At 49.0% G+C, this 19640-nt stretch overlaps 1 protein-coding gene and 1 long non-coding RNA gene across 5 annotated transcripts; one reads left to right on the forward strand and one right to left on the reverse strand.

Moving 5' to 3' along the window:
• Positions 1-1443: 1443 nt before the first annotated feature.
• TSKS (testis specific serine kinase substrate) lies at positions 1444-15535 on the forward strand. 4 transcript variants are annotated; one of them, XM_036885867.2, is made up of 11 exons: positions 1444-1734; positions 2098-2323; positions 10494-10589; positions 10793-10876; positions 11190-11273; positions 11818-12101; positions 12470-12664; positions 13061-13234; positions 13876-14011; positions 15039-15256; positions 15356-15535. In XM_036885867.2, the coding sequence occupies exons 1-11, from the start codon at positions 1565-1567 to the stop codon at positions 15510-15512; spliced, it is 1824 nt and encodes a 607-aa protein (XP_036741762.2). In that variant the 5' UTR covers positions 1444-1564; the 3' UTR covers positions 15513-15535. The 4 variants fall into 4 exon arrangements, with proteins under 4 accessions (XP_036741762.2, XP_036741766.2, XP_036741768.1 ...); XM_036885871.2 differs by having other exon boundaries at positions 1446-1734; positions 15039-15224; XM_036885873.2 differs by having other exon boundaries at positions 1448-1734; positions 15100-15256.
• LOC130681012 (uncharacterized) lies at positions 9261-12592 on the reverse strand. The gene is made up of 2 exons (XR_008994048.1): positions 12456-12592; positions 9261-9565 (listed from the first exon to the last, which is right to left on the reverse strand). It is a non-coding gene; the product is annotated as an uncharacterized LOC130681012 (long non-coding RNA).
• Positions 15536-19640: the final 4105 nt, after the last annotated feature.

The raw sequence follows: 19640 nt of genomic DNA on the forward strand, positions 1-19640 counted from the left end.
TGATTCTGCCATTAACATTTTATTCCACTTGCTTTATGGCGTTTTGATCCATCTGGCCTTCCCTCCCTCCACCCTTCAACCCCTTGTGTGTTTTTGATGCATTCAAAGTAAGTTGCAGACATCACTACACTTCCCCCTTGTTGTGGGTTCAATTATGTCCCCCAAAAGACACTGAAGTCCCAACCCCCAGGACCTGTCAATTTGACCTTATTTGGAAAGACGGTCTTTGCCAAGATGAGGTCTTTGGATGGATGGATCTAGAGGGTATTATGCTGAGTGAAATAAGCCAGGCAGAGAAAGGCAAATACCATATGATTTCACTTATTCGTGGAATATAAAAACAAAGCAAAACAAAACAGCAGTAGACTCATAGACAGAAGTGACTAGTGGTTACCAAGGGGGAGGGGCAGGGAGGGGTGCAGGGAAGGGAGGGGGATAAAGGGGTACAATAATTCGCATCACAATCTAAGTTGATCATGGGAACTGTTGAACCTCTGTGATGTTCATCTGAAACCAACGTAAGATTGTCTATTAACAACACTTTAATAAAAAACCATGAAAATAAAAAAAGATGAGGCCTTTTCAGTAGGCCCTGATCCAGTATGACTATGTCCTTAAAAAGGAGGAAATCTGAACACAGAGACAGATGTGCACAGAGAGAGGCAGTGTGAAGACCCAGGGAGAGGATGCCATCTGCAAGCCGGGTAACTCCTGAGATCACCAGAAGCAAGGAGAGAGGCCTGGACCAATCCCCCTCACAGGAACCAGCCGCTGACACCTGACCTTGGACCTCTGGCCTCCAGAACTGTGAGACTCAGGAAGCCATATAATCCCCAATCCTTCAAAGTACCCTTCATTAACTATAGTTCAATGTTCGTTTAGATTCTTTTTCAATAGGCAAAATTTACACACAGTAAAAGGCTCAAATCCCAAGTGCACAAATCGGTGAGCTTTGACAAAGCCCCAGACCACCGTCACCCCGCTTTGATTCCTTTTAGGTCACTTGCTGACGTCTGAGATCTTGGCTGGCTTCTATCTCCTGCCTGCCTGCCTCCTCCCAGCCCTAGTGTTAGATCCTCTGGAGTGGGACTCAGTCCACACTCACCATCTTCCAGGACCCAGGAAAGTGCCAAGTCCAGGGTATTGCATGGAAATTCAAGTAGGAATGTCAAGGGCTGGGTAACCCCAAAGTCTCAAAGAGAGGGAGATTGGACCCCGCCTCCCCAAGAACCACTGCACATTCATTCCGCTTCCCCAAGAACCACTGCCCATTCATTGTAAACTCTAGACAAGAATAAATAAATACAGCGCTGTTCTGAAGGGGAGGAAGAGATCAGGGGAGAACTAGAAACCTGCACAAGAAGAGTTCCCTGAGAGCCCAGGGGGAATAGCTGAGCCAGCCCCTTTCCCTACCCCGGTGCCCCCCCCCCCACTTACTGGAGCCCAGTGGTTGGGTCCTTTATGAGGCAGGCTTGTGGCATCAGAGACTTGGAGGGTCAGTGGTGAGAGGAGGTGGAGAGTCTCAGGGGAAGGAGCCCCTGGGAGCAGGGCCCCCCCCCACGCCATGGCAAGCGTGGTGGTGAAGACCATCTGGCAGTCCAAAGAGATCCACGAGGCTGGGGACCCCCCTGCGGGGGTCGAGAGCCACTCCCAGCTGGTTCCTGAGGCTTCTGGGGGGGTGACCAGCCCAGCCAAGGGGACTGTGAAGAAAAAGAAGGCTGTGTCGTTCCATGGGTAGGTTTACTGCACCCCGGCAGGGGCAGGCCTAGCACCCAGCGCTGCCTCCAACAGAGCACGAGTCCCACTGTGGGCACTGCAGGAAGTGTGGGGAACAGAGAGGGCAGGAAGGGGGATGGCAAAGGCAAAACAGAGCTCGGGAGGTAGAGAGGGAGAAGGTAGCAGGGGACGGTGGGACAGAGGATCAAGTCAGGAGGAGGGGACTGGAGGAGAAAGAAGAAACGGACATCGGGGATGGAGGAGGAGGAAAGTGGCCAGTAAGGCTGGAGTCCGAGAGAATAGCAGGTATGCGGACCAGGCAGGAGGGGCCCTGACACTCTGGGGCTGATCTGGACCTTCCTACCCGTTCCTCCTCCCCAGGGTGGAGCCCCGGATGTCCCAAGAGCCAATGCACTGGTGCCTGCACCTCAGACGGTCGTCGGCCTGCACCAACGTGTCACTGCTCAACCTGGCGGCCATGGAGCCCACCGACTCCTCGGGGGCAGACTCAACCGCGGAAGACAGCGGCTCATACACACAGCCTGTGCCCCCGCCCTCTCCCACCCCACCGTGGGCTCCAGATGACCCAGACATCATAGAAATACTGGTGAGGGGGCCCCCTGGCTGGGGAAGATGAGGGTCCTCACCCTGGTGGCAGGCGAATACTGAAGATGGGGAGCAAGGATCTTGATTGGGAATGAGAAGGTGCTGGTCACCCTTTGAGACCTGGAGGAACTGCCTCCTTCTTCCTGAACAGCCAGCCGTGAACAGGGTCCCTCCTGGGCGAATGATGCCTGTTGCCTGGGAGTTGGTCTTTACTTCATTCAGTTACTTCCAAATGTCCTGGGTAAGGCTGGGGTCACAGGTAGGAGTCAGGCCAAGTCCCCACCACTGGGGATCAGTGTAGTGGGGGTGACAGAGACACACCGGAGTGATAAATTCCATAATGAAGGTGACACTGGGGATCCCAAAGAAGGGCCCTCCAACCAGGCTGTAAGTATCAGGGAAAGTTCCCTGGAGGAGGCAATGTTGGAACTGGGCTTTGACGGATGAGCAGGAGTTCTCTTGAGGAGAATCACCTATCAATCTGAGCAAAACTGGAGGTGAGCAAGATCTAGAGGAATTTAGAGAATTTCTGACTGGAGTACAGAGTGCCACAGCTTGGTCCTTTAACTCCCTCACCAACCTCCACCCTCTGCCCAGCTTCCCCTGGGCTAGGCCCTGAATTGGGCCTGATGTGGACACTGAGAATTACTCTACTAATAGCCATAAATGTAACGATGCTAATAAGATTCACTAGCACTTACTGAGACTTTCTATGTTCTGGGAGCCTCAGTTTTCTCACCTGTAAAGTGAAGAGGCATGTGTTCATTCTTTCAACAAAATTTTCTTAAATGCCTGCAATGTGCCAGGCACTGGTCTAGGAGCAGGAAATATTGCCATATCTAAGACAGAGTTCTGGATATAACTTGCCTGTTTCATGAGGTCATCAGGACAATGAAATGCAATTCATTCAGGTAAAATGTTTAGCACAGTAGCCAGCTCTAAACAAAGAATACATGTTGGTTATTATTGTCATTATTATTTATTCCCACTTCACAGATGAAGATATTGAGGCCTGAAAGGTTAAGTAGCATACCCAAGGTCACACAGCTTGTAAACAGTGAGCTAGGTTTAGGAGTCAGGGGTGGGGGACACCCTGCACTGAGGGGAGCAGTACAGTCACTGTGGGAGCCCTGAAAAGGGACACCTTAGCCCAGTCAGAACACACAAGTCAGATCTTGAAGATAAGGAAGGTATTCACCAGGCAGAAGTCAGGGAAGGGTGCTCCTGCTAGCTGGAACAGCATGTGCAAAAGGACAGGGGTTGAAGAGTCCAGGGAAGGGGTATAACTACAAGTTGATCATTGTGGCTGGAGTGTGAAGTGTGAGATGAGTCTGGATTGGGGAGAGCATAGGCCACACAGGCTGAGAAATGTGCTTGCTATCTTGAGAATGGGGAGACATGGAGGGTTTAGGGGCAGAGTAGAGGAGCAACTCAGGTGTTTTGGCTCCATTCATTCTCATTTACTGAGCACCTACTGTGTGCTAGGCATGGCACCACGTCCCTGTGGTGGGGATCTCATTTTCCTTTCTTAGAAGTTTTGTAAGGGAACCAGTATAATCACCAGTGCAAAGGTGAAAACAAAAATAACTGAAGGGTAGAGAGGGGTGGGGGTGATCTCTGCAAGGCAGAGAGCTTGTGTGAAGCTTGGCCAGGACTAGCAGCCCGGAGGGTGTGATGCTAAAGCAAAGTCCTTTCTCTCCCTAGAATAGACTCCTCTGGGGCCAGATGGGAGACATTTGGAGGGCAGAGACTGGAGGCAGGGAGACTGGGGAGGAGGCTGGGTAAGGGTCCGGGGTAGGAGGACCAGATGGAGAGAAGGGAACAAAGGCAGGGAATCTTGGGGGGATGGAAGGCTCCGGAGAGATCTCCCCCACCCCCGCAGGATAGTTCCCTCTCTGAGCATCACTCAGGCAGCACCTGCAGAGGGCTGCCTCCTACCAGAACTATTTCTAAGTCACATCTCTCAGCGGATGGTAACGCCTGGGAAAGAGCTCTGGGCAGCTGCGATCGAAGCCAGAGGCAGCCATGAGCTTGGTGTGGGGCTGCAGGGGAGCACCTGCCTCCCGCGGCTTCGGGGTCCTTCTCTGTGAAATGGAAAAAGTGATGACAGCCAACACCTCGGGGTACGTGCAGGAGCAGTGAGAAGGTGGACAGCAAGAGCGAGTCCCGGCCCTCGGCGCCTGGGCTCCATCGGGAAAGAGAGTGGGAGACAGGCAGAGAGGAGGGGCTGGAAGCCTGGTGGGGGTGGGACAGGGGCCCAGAGAGAGAGGGGGACGGGCCCAGTGTGGGGGTGATGCTCAGAGACAGAAGAGGAAAATGATCCAAGGGGAGGCAGAGTTCAGAGAGAAAGACGGAGAGGAAGAAACAGGGAGGCTCAGACAAGGGAGAGTTAAAACACAGAGGAAGACAGAGAAACAACAGCCGATCAGAGACCCGGATATTGTGGAGGAAAGTGACCCAGAGAGGAGGGGACAGAGACCTAGATAGGGGAGGCACAGAGACCTGGGGAAGAGGACAGAGACCTAGAGAGTGGAAGGGCAGAGACTCTGAGATCTGGGGCACAGAGACCAAGTGAGAGAGAGACAGAAACTAGGGATACAGGAGGGGACAGGGACCCGGAAAGGGAAGGGGAAGATACCAGAGAGAGAGGCAGGACAGAGAACTAGAGGGAGAGGGCCCAGCACTAGGGGACATGGGGACCTGGCTGAGAGAGTGACCAGTCCCAGACTGGATGGAGAGAGAGCAGGAGAGGGAGCAGCCGACAGCTCTGGCTCCTATCTGAAGCTCTGACATCTTCATGAGTCTAAGGACGCAGCTGACAAGGTGGTACTGCTTTTCGGGAGGGTCAGTTGACTCACTGAAGATGGGCAGGGCAGGTCTTTTCATCCCTGCTTGGGACTTGTCCTGCTGTCTGCAGAGCTCCCTGAGGCTGCTGTGAGGTCTTGGTAATAAGCCCCTTCCTAGCAGGTCCTGTCCTGCTGCTGTTACTTTTAGCCATGCTGATGCTAATCACAATGCTTGCCCTACTGATGGTATCACCTCGCTGACCCTTCCTCACTGCCATCTGAGCGAGTGTGATCATTAACATTTCATGAGAAGGGAAACTGCAGCAGGCTTGGAGTGGGGATTTGCACTGCAAGTCGCACAGAGTGCGGGGGGCCCAGGAGGGATTTGCCCTCAGGTCTCCCACCTCACCATCACGTCATTCACTTTTCAGCCAGGCCAGGGTCTGCCTTCACCACCTCCTTTATCTGCTCTCAGTGAAGCTAAAACTCACCCTCCAGGGACAAAAGCCACCCTACTTCAAAGAAGTATTGACCAAGGGCCTTTCTAGACCAACCCGTGTTCCTACCAACAGCAGCCCTGTGAAAGCAGCTCATAGACCCATCTCCATTTTGCAGGTAGGGAAACAGAGGCACAGAGAGGTGAAGTCCCCTCCCTGAGGTCACACAGCTAGTAAGTGGGAGAACTGAGTTAACCCCATACTCTGCTTCCTTCTTTTCCCAGAACACCTACCTTTGGGAAACCCAAGACCCTCTGGGTCTTTAGTTTAAAAGTATCACTTTGTGTATTGGTTAGCAATTGCTCTGAAAACATTATCCCAAAACTTAAAACAACAGACCTGGAGTGGCTTAGCTGGTTGATTCTGGCTTAGGGTCTGTCATGAGGTTGCAGTCAAGATTTCTGATGGGCTACAGTCCCAAGGCTTGACTGGGGCCAGAGCTTGCACTTCCAAGATGGCACACTCGCCTGCCTCTTGGTTGGAGTAATTTCCTTGCCACATGGGCCTCTCCAAAAATGGCTCCTTATGAAGGGGCTATTATTCCCCAGAGCAAGAAAGAAAGTAGGAAGCCACAGTTCCTTTTAGGAACTAGTCTCTATAGTCACACACCATGATTTTTGCCTTATTCTATTTACTAGTAAAGAGTCACTAAATCCAGCCCACACTCTAGTGAGGGGGGCAAACGCTCCCCATTTTAAAGGAGTGTCAAATAATTTATGGAAATGTTTCAAATCATGGTATTTTGTGGATTATTTTTGTAGATACCTTCTATCAGGGTTAGGAAGTTCCCTTCTATTTCTACTTTGTTGTCTTCACCATGAAAGGATGTTGGATCTTGTCACTTTTTCTCTAGTGACATGATCGTGTGTTTTCCCTTTTATTCTATGAATATGGTATATAATGGATTAATTTTCGTATGTTGAACCAACCTTGCATTCCTAGAATAAATCCTCCTTGGTCAAGTTGTAAAATTCTTTTTCTATGCTGCTGGATCTGGTTTGCTAGATTTTGTTGAGGATTTTCTGGTGTATTCAGAAGGTATATCGGTCTGTTGTTTTATTTTCTTGATATCTTTGGTATTAGGGTAACACGGGCCTCATAGAGTGAGTTAGGAAGAACAGCTCCTTACCCCTTTTTTTTTTTCTTTTTCTTTTGTAGAAAAGTTTGAGATGGATTGGTAGCAGTTCTTTTTTTTTTTTTTTTTGGGGACTACCATTCTATTTCTGTTAGACAGCCCTAGTCTAGGAATTGAGGGGCCCTGGCAGTGGGCCAGCAGCCTGTATTACCACAGCTGGAAGAATGCTGAGGAGCTAGAACAGTTAGGAGCAAGCTAGGGGTACTGAGAAAGGGGTGGCAAGACTTTTTTTTTTTTTCGCTTATACAGTTTTTTTTTTTTTTGGTATCATTAATCTACAATTACATGAGGAACGTTATGTTTACTAGACTCCCCCCTTCACCAAGTCTCCCCACAAACCCCATTACAGTCACTGTCCATCAGCGTAGGAAGATGCTGTAGAGTCACTACTTGTCTTCTCTGTGTTGCACAGCCCTCCCCGTGCCCCCCCCACATTATGTGTGCTAATCGTGATGCCCCCCTTCTCCCCCCCTTCCCACCCATCCTCCCCAGTCCCTTTCCCTTTGGTAACTGTTAGTCCATTCTTGGGTTCTGTGAGTCTGATGCTGTTTTGTTCCTTTAGTTTTTGCTTTGTTCTTGTACTCCACATATGAGTGAAATCATTTGGTACTTGTCTTTCTCTGCCTGGATTATTTCACTGAGCATAATACCCTCTAGCTCCATCCATGTTGTTGCAAATGGTAGGATTTGTTTTCTTATGGCTGAATAATATTCCATTGTGTATATGTACCACATCTTCTTTATCCATTCATGTCCTGATGGACACTTAGGTTGCTTCCATATCTTGGCTATTGTAAATAGTGCTGCGATAAACATAGGGGTGCATCTGTCTTTTTGAAACTGGACTCCTGCATTCTTAGGGTAAATTCCTAGGAGTGGAATTCCTGGGTCAAATGGTATTTCTATTTTGAGCTTTTTGAGGAACCTCCATACTGCTTTCCACAATGGTTGAACTAATTTACATTCCCACCAGCAGTGTAGGAGGGTTCCCCTTTCTCTACAACCTCGCCAACATTTGTTGTTGTTTGTCTTTTGGATGGTGGCAATCCTTACTGGTGTGAGGTGATATCTCGTTGTGGTTTTAATTTACATTTCTCTGATGACTAGTGATGTGGAGCACCTTTTCATGTGTCTGTTGGCCACCTGAATTTCTTCTTTGGAGAACTGTCTGTTCAACTCCTCGGTAGCAGTTCTTTTTTAAATGATTGGAAGAATTCACCAGTGAAGCCATCTTTTACTGGAATTCTCTGTTCGAAGCTTTTTGATTACCATCTCAAACTCTGTATTTATGGGTCTATTCAGATGAAGATTCTTGAGTTAGCTGGCAGCTTGTGTGTGTCTAGGAATTTTTCCATTTCACCTAGGTAATCAAATTGGATGACATACAGTTGTTCAGAATATTATCTTATAATCCTTTTCATTCCATTAAATGGGTAGTAATGTGCCATCTTTCCATTCTAACTTAAATAATTTGAGTCTTCTTTATTTTGTGATCACTCTAACTATAGATTTGTCAGTTTTGTTGATATTTTTAAAAAACTAGCTTCTGGCTTCATTGAACTTATCTATTTTTCTATTATGTTTCATTTTTTTCTCACTCACATCTTTATCATTTCCTTCCTTCTGTTAGCTTTGGGTTCAGCTTGCTCTTCTTTTTATAGTTTCTTAAGGTGGAATGTTAGGTTGTTGGTTTCTAAATTTTTTTCTTTTTTGATGCAGATGTTTATAGCTCTAAATTTCCCTCAAAGCATTGCTTTTACCACAGCCCCTAACTTTTATGTTTCCATTTTCCTTCATCCAAAAATTTGATAATTTTTCTTGTAATTTCCTTTTTTACCCATTTGTAGCTTATGAGTATGTTAATTTCCATATATCTGTGTTTCCCAAATTTTTTTCTGTTACTGATTTCTAATGTTGTTCTACACATAAGTCAGAAAACACACTTCGAGGGATCTTAATTCTTTTAAATTATTAAGACTTGTTTTGTGACTTAATATATGGTCTACCCTTGACCATAGGTAGAATGTTTCATGTGCACTTGAGAATGTGTTGTGTGCGTGGCATGTTCCATAGATGTCTATTAGGTCTGATTGGTTTATAAAGTTGTTGAAGTCTTCTGTCTCCTTAATGATCTTCTAATTGTTTTATACATTATTGTAAGTGAGGTATTGAAGTCTCCAATCATTACTGTTGAATTGTCAATTTCTCCAATTCTGTCAAGATTTGTTTCATGAGCTCTGTTAGATGCATTTATATTTATAATTGTATCTTCTCAAAGACTTGACTTTTATAGTTTTTGCCAGTTTTTTCAGTTTTTGTGAAGGGGTGGAATTTAGGGGTTCCTGACTCTATTATTTGATTTATGTCATCTTAATACACTATTTCTTATCACATTGTTCTCCAGAGCAATCATGCAAGAAATGCGATTTTGTCTCCATCTTACACTGGAGGAGAAAAAGAAACTTGTTCTTTCTTTTCTCTTTGTGTATTAGTTTAGCAACTATGAAGGAAACCAAAACAACTGGTTTAAGCAGGATAGTTTATTTCTTACATAAAAGCCTTAACAGGTAGAGAAGGTCTGTTTTTCCAATACAGCAGGTTACTGGTTGGCTCAGCTATTAAGTCACAAATTTGGCTGTTGTTAACAGACACAAAATAGCATAGCTTAAACAAGATGGGAAATGCTATCCCTAGCATGTAAGTCTTCACAAGGGTTATAATTGAGTATGGTGGTTCCACAGTGTTCAGGATTCAGATTTCTATCGTGTGTCCTCTATCAGATGGTCCAAGGCAGCTGCTCTGACTTCAGCTGTCAACTTTGCATTCTAGTTAGTGGGGAGAGAGAAAGGGGGAAGTTTTCCCTGCTTTCCTTTACTAAAGGCATGACTTGGAAACTGCCCACATGATTCCACTCACATCCCATTGGCCAGAACTTAATCATATGACCACCCATAGCTGCAAGGGGGCCTGGGAAATACAGTCATTGTCTCAGCAGTCATGTGCCCGGCTAACTGTTCTATGTGAAAGAGCAGAGTAGATCCTGCTATATTCATTCTTCTTGAGTCACAATTTGTTTGCCGCAAGTCACAAAGCATTTTATGGTGCTATAACATACAATGATCAGAGACTCTATGGTGTCATGGTTTAAAACAAAGGTTCTGGGTTTAAATTCTGCAGGGCCACTGTGTGTGCTGTCTACTTGGGAGTACAAGAGATGTCCCCTCTCTGAGCCTCATTTGCCTTGCTTGCAAAATGGACCAAATAACTTCAAGAGGTGTGGTTTTGAGGAATGAAAGAGGAAATGTGGGTACAGGCTTGGCCTGCTGCATAGTGAGTGCTTATATCTGGAAAGTGGGTTATCTTTAGAATTCTCTGGTGTCTGGAGAGAAAGAGCGAGCACGTGTTTTAACAGGTTTATCCTACTTATATCTGTGGATGCCAGAGGCATTTATCTCTGGGTTTGGTTGAGACCATCCTTCTTCCCCTACATGTCCGAGTGCTCCTCTCATCCCTCACTCCCTTCCGGATCCTACTTTTCTTCCCATCCACCAAGCAGCACACGAGCCCACTCCCTGGTATTATGGAGCGGGAATACCGAGAATCAAAGTAATGCAGCACTGGCCTAAGCCACGCCGCCATTCCAGGGCAGAATCAAGGAGTAAACCCAGCCTCCTCCCAGTTCTAGACCATTTCTGCAAGTTGGGGTTTGCTTCCACACACCCACTGACCCGCCCGTCTCCCATTCTCCCCCAGAGTGGGGTCAACAGTGGATTGGTCCGCGCCAAAGACTCCATCACCAGCTTGAAGGAAAAGGCCACTCGGGTTAACCAGCACGTGCAGACACTACAGGTGTGAGGAACACCCCACAACACCTCCTCTTCCTCCAGAGCCAAATTCCCTTCTTACAGCTCTCCTCCAACTCAAGGCATCCACAGCCCAGTGGGGGAGGCTGAAGCTCCCCCGGGAAAGGGACCTTCCCAGGCCCATCCTCTCCTCCCCACAGGGTGAACCCCTGTGGCCCTGGCTAACCCTTCCTCCCTTCCACGCTTCAGAGTGAGTATTCTGTGCTGAGCGAGAATCTGGAGAGAAGGAGGCAAGAGGCAGAAGAACTGGAAAGCTACTGTAGTCAACTCAAGGTGACCTACAGTGGGACAGGAGTGGGGTGCAGAGAAGGGACTGTAAGGGGGAAGACGGTGGGAGGAAACTGGGGAGGAACGGCATGGGTGGAGGAGGTGGATAAGTATCACTGGAGCGGTCTGAGGAAGCCATCCCTTTAGCCAAGGGACCCAGGCTGGTAAGGGGCAGAGCAGTTAGCCGACTGTGTAGAAGCAGCAGGCGTATCTTGTATTGGGGGAGGGGCGGGCCTGTATGGAAATAGCAAGGGTAATGGTCAGGAGGTGGGGCTGGAATGGGAAGGCAGGACTTCCTTGCCCTGGTGCCTTGACCCAGGAGAACTGCCGGAAGGTGACCTGGTCCGTGGAAGATGCTGAAATAAAAACCAATGTCCTGAAGCAGAACTCCGCCCTGCTGGAGGTAAGGGGGAGTCCCAGGATTCGGGGAAGAGGATCAGATACACAAAGTAATTGAGGTAGACTTCAGGTGGGCCTTCCCACCTTGCCATCACCACCACCTCCCTGTCCCTTTGGGTTCACGGACATAATTCTCCCCGAGACAGGTATTTGTGTTGGATTTCAAGTGGGAAATGCCTATCCTGCCCACTGGCCCACTCATTTCCCAACAAAATGTTGGAAAGGCTTCAGTTGTTCTTCCTAAACAGGAGGAACCGGAATTTGACCCCTTGGAGGATTGGAATGTGGGTGAAGGGCTGGATGGAGACATGGAAGCGGGCATCGGGAGGTTAAAATGAGCTGGACTCCAGCTAGGCTTCAAATGGGGCATCCCTCTCCAGTAACAGCGGGCAGCAGTCTGTTTACACTTCAAACGGGATTTCCCAATATCCTGTCCCCACATCCACTTACTTTCCAATCTCGGGGATTCAATGGGTGGATTTGGGAGTGGAGGTGATTGTGGGAGGCAAGGGGCTGGACACAGTGGCCTGCCCTCCTTCACTGCCCAGGAGAAGCTGCGCCACCTCCAGCAGCGGCTGCAGGATGAGACGCCACGGAGGCAGGAGGCTGAGCTGCAGGAGCTGGAGAGGCTGGAGGCTGGCCTCTCTTGGCATGGCCCGGGCGGTGCTGCCCAGCCCCCAGGCTGCTCAGGCCCACCAGGGAGCCCCGACGATCCCCCGCGGCTGCCCAGCCTCGCCCCAGGTGGCTGGGGAATGGGGCCTCGGGCAGGGGAGGGCTCCTCCGTGACTGAGCAGGAGCTGCAGAAGGTCTGTGCGGGCCTTGAGGAGCTGAGGTGCGTGGGCCCATGGGGTGGAGCCTCGAGGAGCTGGGAGGCCACAGGGAATGCAGCCTGGCAGATCTTAGAGGACAGGGCCTATGGAGTGGAACCTCAATGAGCATAGGAGGGAACGTTCTGGGGCGATGGTGCCTGGAGGAGGCTGTGTCTGGAGGAGCAGATGTGGGGCTGGAGGGCTGGATGACGGGAGGTACACACACTAAGAGGTCAGAAGCGGAGGTCTGGAAGACAAGGGAGGATTCTAAGAAAATGGACAGGCCGGGAGAATTCGGGGACTGGGTGGCTCCGGAGCCATGGGCGGGCAGGGGCCCATGGGGACATGCCCAAACCTAGCCCTGACCCGTTCCTTACCGCTGCCACTGCAGGAGGGAGGTGTCCTCGCTGACCGCCCGATGGCATCAGGAGGAGGGGGCCGTGCAGGAGGCCCTGCGGCTGCTCGGCGGCCTGGGCGGCAGGCTCGACAGCTTCCTGGGCCAGTGGGAGCGGGCGCAGCGCGAGCAGGCACAGACGGCGCGGAGCCTGCAGGAATTAAGTGGTCGAGCGGACGAGCTCTGCACAATGTAAGGGCCAAGGCGAGAGCCCGACTTGTGGCTGTGGGTGGGCGGGACCTTGCTGGTGGAGACCGTATACTGACAGGAGGAAGCTCCAATTAGAGAGCAGGGAGGGGCGTGCTATTCCTATAAGGACTGAGGGGTAGAGCCAACTGGAGACGAGGTGGGGTTCCATACCTTGATAGCACAAAGGGTGGAGCCCTGTAGGAACAGGGAAAGCCAATTAGAAAGCAGGGAGAGGCATTTCAGCCCTTAAAGCGCGAAAATCAGAGCGAGGGGACGGGACAGTGCTGGGTATTGCAGACTAGAAGGATAACGAGGTGTTGGGCTAATAATGGGTGAAGACTTGCAGCAATTTGCTGATAGAGGGACGACCTCGTAGCACTGGTTACTCTCACGCCTCAGGGTGGAGCGGTCATCAGTGTCTGTGGCTTCACTGAAAAGCGAACTGGAGGGGTTGGGCCCAGTGAAACCAATTCTGGAGGAGGTGGGACGGCAACTGCAGAGCTCTCGAAGAGGGTCGGACCTCTCCGTGAACACGGAACGGCCCCTCCAAGGCTCCTGTTCCCGCTGTGCCAGGTAAGGGGCGGGGCCTGGCTCCAGGTGCATTCTGGGTCACGTTGAGGACCTAGCATTAGAGATGAGCCCCTGGCCAGGGTTGGGGAGGGGGCTCACTGTGGGAGACATATTTTGTGGGACTGGCCAGTCCTGCTGCCGCTTGGGAGCCATATTTCTTCCCTCTCCACGAGGAGAAGTTGGTGTCTTGTGGCACACAGACTTCACCCATTTCCTGCATCTTGGATTTCCAGTGCATTGTGGGAAGGGTGGGATGTGGTATCCGGTGGGAGGCCGGGTTTCTCCGTGTCTGTGGGGAAGGTGAGACCGTGGTATATGGGGGAACTAAGGGATACCATGCTTGTTCATATTAGGAAGTGGGGCGACTTCCAATGGAATTTGGGTTGTGGTTTAACTACTGTGTTGTGGGAAATAATGATTTCTGATGAACTGATGGCTGTCTGGTACCCTTGGGAGTGGGAATCCCCAGGCACTGTGGAAAACAAAGGATACGTATGCACTATAGGCTGGTCCCAGTGCATGGTGGGAAGGTTGCATGGATGCAGAGGAAGGGACCTGGGTGGAGGCTGGGTGGGGGGCATAGGGCATCTAGGAATGGAACTGGTAGTTGGCCTCTTTCATCTGGTGGCTGTCCCTCCCGCCAGCCAGGGGCTGCAGTTGTCCACGGAGTCCTTGCAGCAGCTGCTGGAGCGCGCACTGACCCCACTAGTGGATGAGGTGAAGCAGAGGGGCCTGGCTCCCACCTGCCCCAGCTGCCAGAGGCTACACAAGAAGATACTGGTACCAGGGACCATGAGCCACCATGCTCTTCTTTTCTGTCAGGGCAGGGGGAGGGGAGGAGGGGAGCCCCAGGCACAAGGATACTGCTGGTGTATGGCAGGATGGGAAGGGCCGAGCTGTGGGCTGCTGTGTGCCGGGGTGTTGGGGGAATACTTAGCCCTAATGCATCAGAGTGGGAGGAGGGGCAGGCAGCGTGGTGGTTACTGCCTCGTAGGCCAATCATTATGGAACCTTGGGTGATGCTTGGGCCCAAAGCACAATGGGACATCGGATCTGGCACACTGGGACACAGGTGACAGACACCAGTCTACAGCTTCATGGAATATAAGCCTGATATTTTTTTAATAGACCTTAAGAGAGGCAATGCATTCTATGGGATCTTTGAGGTCAGATGGGACCTAGTGAATAAAAGTCATAGGAAGCTAAGGCATTGTGGGAAATGGAAGCACACCTCTTCCTGGGGCACTGCACTAGACTCAAGCCCAGTAGCTGATGGAACTTGAGCCCTGTGTACATTCTGAAACAGAGATCTAATGTATTATGGGATATTGGCCTAATATAGGATATAAGTTGTAGTGGATAAAGACAGTATGGGCCTCTGATGTGGCAGAGCTACAGGACTAATACATGCTAAGACATGGGGCTTGGTGCAGAGTGGGATCTAGGGAACTAGAGCACTAAGGACTGTCATTGTGACAGGTTGGTCTAATAGGTAAGGAGATGTGCAGCCTCGTGAGTTATGGGATATAGGAGATCACATGATAGACATATATCAAATGCCTGATGGTGATGGTTCCCGGGCATTAGGGGACACTGTTAGATGCTGACTTAGTGCTTTCTGGGACATAGAAGGCCGGTGAATTAGGGGACAGATGATGAGACAGACACAGGTTTGACCAACAGTGGAATCTGGAAGGCTAGAGTGTCGTGGGCTGCTGGGGTCAACTCGGGCTCAAGGCATGATGGCATACCCTGGGGGAGGAATGTGGGCCCCATGGGACCCTGACTCTTGCCCTCCACAATCCAGCTCCCCCTCCACCCCCATCCCAGTCCAGCAAGCCCAGCCATGCCTACACTCCTCTCCCCAGGAGCTGGAGCGCCAGGCCTTGGCCAAACATGTCAGGGCAGAGGCCCTGAGCTCCACCCTTCGGCTGGCCCAAGACGAAGCCTCGCGGGCCAAGAACCTGCTGCTGACGGACAAGATGAAGCCGGAGTGAGGAAGGAGGCTGAGGGCATGGGAGGAGGGTGAGGTCTTCGGGAAAGGGCCTGCGTCCCTCCCTCCTTCCACTCCAGCCCCACAGCATCTGGCCTCATGAACACCAGCTTCCCACTCTGTCATTACAGGGAGAAGGTGGCCACTCTGGACTATTTATACTTGAAGATGTGCTCCCTCCATGATCAACTCAGCAACCTGCCACTTGAGGGGTCCACAGGAACAATGGGGGAAGGTAGTGGTGGGGGAACTCCCCCAAAACATGGGGGCCCAACCCCCAAGCAATAAACAGCCCCTCGTGCTGGCATGAATTCTGTCTCCTTTTTGGCACCAAAAGAAGGCAAGTAAATTGCACACACACATATACCAGCCTCTGTGCTCACTGTGACTCAGTCCTCAGCCAGTGGGGTGTCTTGGTTTCCAGAAAACTGCTGATGATGGTATAGTTCTTAGAAAAGGAGGTAGTGGGTGGAAGTGAGGTTCTGTGGTACAGTTTGAGCTGGTCAAGCCAGTAATTTTTAGGGGGATTTTTACTAGATAAGTATCCACTGCTGTGTAAAAAATTACGTACACACACAAACTTAGCTGCTTAAAACAAGTATATATTACATCAGTCATTTTTGGATGCTCAGGAATCTGGAGTGGCTTAGCTGGATGGTTCTGGCTCAAGGTCCTCACAAGGCCGCTGTCAGGATGTCACCTGGGACTTCAGTCATCTGAAGGTTTGACTGGGGCTGGGGGTAGTGCTTCCAAGATGGCGCCCTCACATGGCTCTCGGTTGGCGGTCTCAGCTTCTCAGGGGAGCTAGCTTCCCCCAGAGCAAGTAGTGTACAAGAAAAGAAGCAGGAAGCTAGAGTGCTTTTGATGACCCAGCCTCTGAAGTTGCACACTATCATTTCCCCTTTTTGTATGATTTAAGTTGAGTCATTAAGTCCACATCATACTCAAAGGGCATGTCAAAGAATTTGCTGACATCTTTTGAAGAGAATGTCAATTTATGCACATCTATTAAACCATCACAGTAATGTTCATTTTAAGCTTTTAATCTAAATAGAAATAGAAAAGTTCACAAGATAAAAGTGAACTCCTCAATGAATTATCATGAGATGCATATGTTCATGTAACTACAAACAAAATTTAGAAACTGCACCTTCTCAACACCCCCTGAAATTCCTCTCATGCCCCCTCCCAATCACTACCCTTTCCTCCTATCCCAAAGGTAACCCCTATTTTTTAACATGGTTGCAATAAGGTAAGAAAATAAAGAGTGTAAAGATAGGGAAGGAGGAGAACTATCATGATTCCTGGATGACATAATTGTCCACAGAGAGAACCACAGAGAACTCAATAGAATCTGTAAATTATTAAAAATCAGTGAGGTTAGCAAGAAAGCTAAATAAAAGGTGCACATAAAAAAGTCAATTTTGGTATGCCAGTCATAAACAGAAAATGAAAAAATTCTGAAGGTACCAATTGTAAGTAGCATAACTCTAGGAGTCTAAAGAGATGTCATGATCTCTACAAAAAACTTTAAAACATTATTGAGATGTTAAAAACCTTAATAAATGGAGTTATACCATATTTATGTTTATAAGATATTATTATAAAGATGTTATTGCTCCCCAGTTGATTTATAGATTCAAAGCTAGCAGACTAAAGGTTAACATGGGTTCATTTCTATCCACAACACGATGGGGACTAGGAGGTCTAAAAACCCTTAGCGGTTGCATCCTCATTCTCATTTTGCCAAGTGCCTTGTATATTTGAGTCCCCCAAAAATCCATATGTGGAATTCCTAATCCCCAGTGTGATGGCATTTGGAGACAGGGCATGGGATGCTAATTAGGCCTAGATGAGGTCTTGAGGGTGGAGCTACCACAATGGGGTCTGTGCCCTTTTGAGACACAATCTCAATTTCTCTCTCCCCACATGTGAGGATACTGCAAGAAGCCAATGAACCAAAAGCCAGGAAGCAGACTCACCAGACACCAAATCTGCCAGCACTTTGACCTTGGACTTCCCAGCTTCCAGAACCATGAGAAATAAATGTGTGTTGTTCAAGCTCCCTGGCTTATGGTATTTTGTTATCAAAGCCCCTACTGATTAAGATAGAGAGGATGAAATAGGTCCAAGAGCATAAATTATTTACATAAAGATACATAGTTAAGGAGTGAAAGAACCAGCATTGCAACACATCGGTCTACCCCAAGCCCCTTCTACATTCCTCCCAGAGATGGTGTGTTCTAGGGATAATTGCAATTCCATTTTCTACCTGCAAAAATACCATCATTTCATCAAAGCTCAAACAGGTGGGCAACCTAATCCCAAAATCCCAGCTTGGGGATCTGTTTCCTGAGGCCACTCTTGGCCCCAAGGACAACAGCAGCCACCAACCAAGACCCAGCCAACAAATAGCAACAATGAACGTTTGAAACAGAATTTGATGTAGGGGATTGGTTGCATTGGTGACGGAAAACCTGAGGAGCCATAGAGGATGGTAATGGAAACCAGAGACCAGCATCAGCAGGAAGCCACAACCACCCTAGGCTGGCAGGACGTACGGAGGAGGTGGTGATGACGTCATGAGTCTGGGGACTAAGGTCACCTAATGGAAGCAAAAACCATGGCAACTGGGTCTAGGAAGAGCTGCAGCCGCTTGGAGAGAAGCACCCTGAAACAGCGGGGGAGTGGAATAAGTACCCTGTCATCTCCCCACCACATCATTCTCCTGCCAGTGCCCCCCATAGGTTGAACCCAGCAGAAGCTGGGTGACGTGGAGGGCTGGGGAACAGAGCCATTAGGGTCACCCCCTTGATACAGGGCAGATCATGGAAAAGGTAAAGAAATGGATCAGATGTCAAACAAGCTCAGAACTGGCAAAGGAACGTTAGGTTTGAGACGCTTATTAGAAATCCAAAAAAGGATACCGAGTAGGCAGCTGAGTCTTGAGTTAAGGGAAGATGTAGGGTCTGGGTAGGTAGATACGGTAACGACTGACAGAGGCAGTAGCTAAAACCATGACACTGAATGAGACCACTGAAAGAATGAGTATATTTTTCAAAGCAGAAAGACAGATAACAAAAACTCAGACCCGGAGCACTCCCATGTTCAGAAGTGGACAAGTGGGGTAAGTGGACTCACAGGGGAGGCTGTAAAGGGGTAACACCCCCGGGAGGTAGGAAGAAAACCCAAGGTCATGTCCTGGGAGCCAGTGAAGAAGCTGCCAGTGGGGAAGGGGCAGTCAGTGCTTGCACAGAAGACAGAGAAACTCGTAGGACTGAGCAACCAGAGTAATTTCAATGGAGTAGTGGTGGGAAAAGCCTGGAAGGGGCCTCCCCCACTATCCAAAAGCAGAGCGTTCCTGTGAACCCCTTAATAAGCCAAAAGAAGCAATTACAATTTGGCAAAAGCAAAGATTCTCTTCCAATTTCTTTCCATTAGCGCAAATAGGTATTGGTGTGGGTCTTTCCTAGGAGCAAAGTGATACAAAGTGAACGTTCAGATAGTGGGGGAAACCTGTATTCACGAGAATGGGAGGCAAAGATTTAGAGATGATGGGTACAGACCACTCTTTTCATGCGTCTTGCTGCAAAGGGCAGTGGAGAAATGAGTTGGTAGCCAGTGTGGCAAAGTGAGATAGAGAAAGTGCAAGATTCTCATACTTTGCTTTCACTTAAATGTCCCCAGTGTGAGACTCGGGGTCCCAGTCCTCCCCAAATCTACATATCAGACACTTTTTGAGGCTTTAAATTTAACTTAGCAGGTAATTCTGCAGCCCTCACGGTTACTGTTCATGTTGGACTTTCATCAATGTGGGCCCTGCATTTGCAAGAAATACAGCATTCTTGTAGGGCTTTGCTAGAAGCTCTCTGGTTCTCTGAGCTTGACTAGAACTGAACTTAAAGACCTGAGATTCTAATGAACACCACTCTCCTTGTGGCCAGTGTCAGCACCATAATGATCAACCGCCAGTCATACGATCCCTCAAGCCACTCGATACTTTTGGAACTTCAGCAAAGCCAACATGGGTAATAATATATGATTAACCATGATGCCACTGCATACTATGGATTATGAGCATCCCGTTTCTTATCAGCAAGGAACTCATTACTAGGTTCAAACCCTAAAAACCAACTAAACTACATCTCCCAAGACCCATCTTTGAGAACCTGCTTCTCATTACAAATATCAGTATCAGTCAAGGTATATTCAGGAGACAGAAATCACAGGGTTGATTTCATATAAATAAATGTTACTTAGGTGTAAAGAATTGGTAACTAGGTAACTAGAAAGGCAAAAGAGAACCCTACAATATCATGGTAACTGTAACTACAGGAAGCAGCTACCATCCACCACCCTCGGGCAGGAAAAACAAAGGATTGAGGTTAGAATTACTGAAATTAAACATCTGGATAA

Source organism: Manis pentadactyla, chromosome 15, assembly GCF_030020395.1.
Source record: "Manis pentadactyla isolate mManPen7 chromosome 15, mManPen7.hap1, whole genome shotgun sequence".
Classification (NCBI taxonomy): Eukaryota; Metazoa; Chordata; class Mammalia; order Pholidota; family Manidae; genus Manis; species Manis pentadactyla.